Raw genomic sequence first — 1,024 nt, 5'->3', positions numbered from 1 at the left:
ACGATCTAAAGCGTCAAATTTTAGCATTGTGGTCTGAAATGGAGCACAGCTACTTTGAAACGCTCATTGCGTCCATGACTTCTCGGTGTCTAAAACAAAGTGTTGATTGTATTTTATATCTTGAGTTTTGTACAGTATTGTCCACGGATATTTGTCGCACCATTCAAACAAAAATTTCAGGAAACTTCCCGACAACAACGAATTCAGAAGTTCTAGAATGTACCATGTATTTGTCGTGACAAGGAGAACATTATATCCAAAAATCCGCCGTTTCTGACCAATTTTGGCTAAAACCTCCTAAAAATAACTCATTTTGATGCCTTTTTGTCGCGCACTGTAATGTGTGTGTTTGCAATGGGTCAAACCGACGCGTGACTGAATTGCTCTGCAAGCTGCCGAACACAGGGCAAAAAGGTGTAAAGCACAGCACAATACATTGTTTTTAAGTGATTAAATTGACGTAGTTGATCGTCTTATTTCACTGCGTGAACGTATCAAAGACACTATAGTGCCATCAAAGACACTAGAGTGAACGACGAGAAGGTCACCTCCGCATAACAAATACGAAATATGACGATAATTACTCAGGTATATTTCAGTGGATAAACGCTAGTAAGTTACTGTGAATATGGCTTGCTGACAACTCGACTTCATGGCCAAACGTGGCATGTGCTTCTTAGCAAACAGGCCGGGGGGTGTCGTTGAGCTTGCCATCGCGCAAGATGGTGCCGACGTTGACTCGCCCATACCCGTAGCGGTTGTTGGGCCAAGACGCGTCCGAGACGTTGCCACAGTTGTACGCGCCATCACCACGGAAGGTGCCGTTGGCGAAGTACCATTTCTCAGGCTCAGGCTTGAGCACTTCGCGATCGGCGGTCTTGGTCAAGTAGCCGTAGATCTCGTCGTAGGTCAAGTCCGACTGGGCGCTCTTCAACAACGCGACGACGCCGGCAATGTGAGGGGCGGCCATGGACGTGCCAGCCATGAGCACGTACCCGTCCAACACCCTCGCGTTCGCGGAGAG

The 1,024-nt window shown here is 47.3% G+C and overlaps 1 protein-coding gene across 1 annotated transcript; it reads right to left on the bottom strand.

Moving 5' to 3' along the window:
- Positions 1-676: 676 nt before the first annotated feature.
- Positions 677-985, bottom strand: H257_19258 (hypothetical protein; the record flags this gene model as incomplete). Its single annotated transcript, XM_009848406.1, has 1 exon — positions 677-985. The coding sequence occupies one exon, from the start codon at positions 983-985 to the stop codon at positions 677-679; it is 309 nt and encodes a 102-aa protein (XP_009846708.1).
- Positions 986-1,024: the final 39 nt, after the last annotated feature.

This window comes from Aphanomyces astaci, assembly GCF_000520075.1.
Source record: "Aphanomyces astaci strain APO3 unplaced genomic scaffold supercont1.441, whole genome shotgun sequence".
Taxonomy (NCBI): Eukaryota; Oomycota; class Saprolegniomycetes; order Saprolegniales; family Verrucalvaceae; genus Aphanomyces; species Aphanomyces astaci.
Note: the sequence above shows the minus strand (reverse complement) of the source record. Positions and strands in the feature narration are given on the sequence as shown.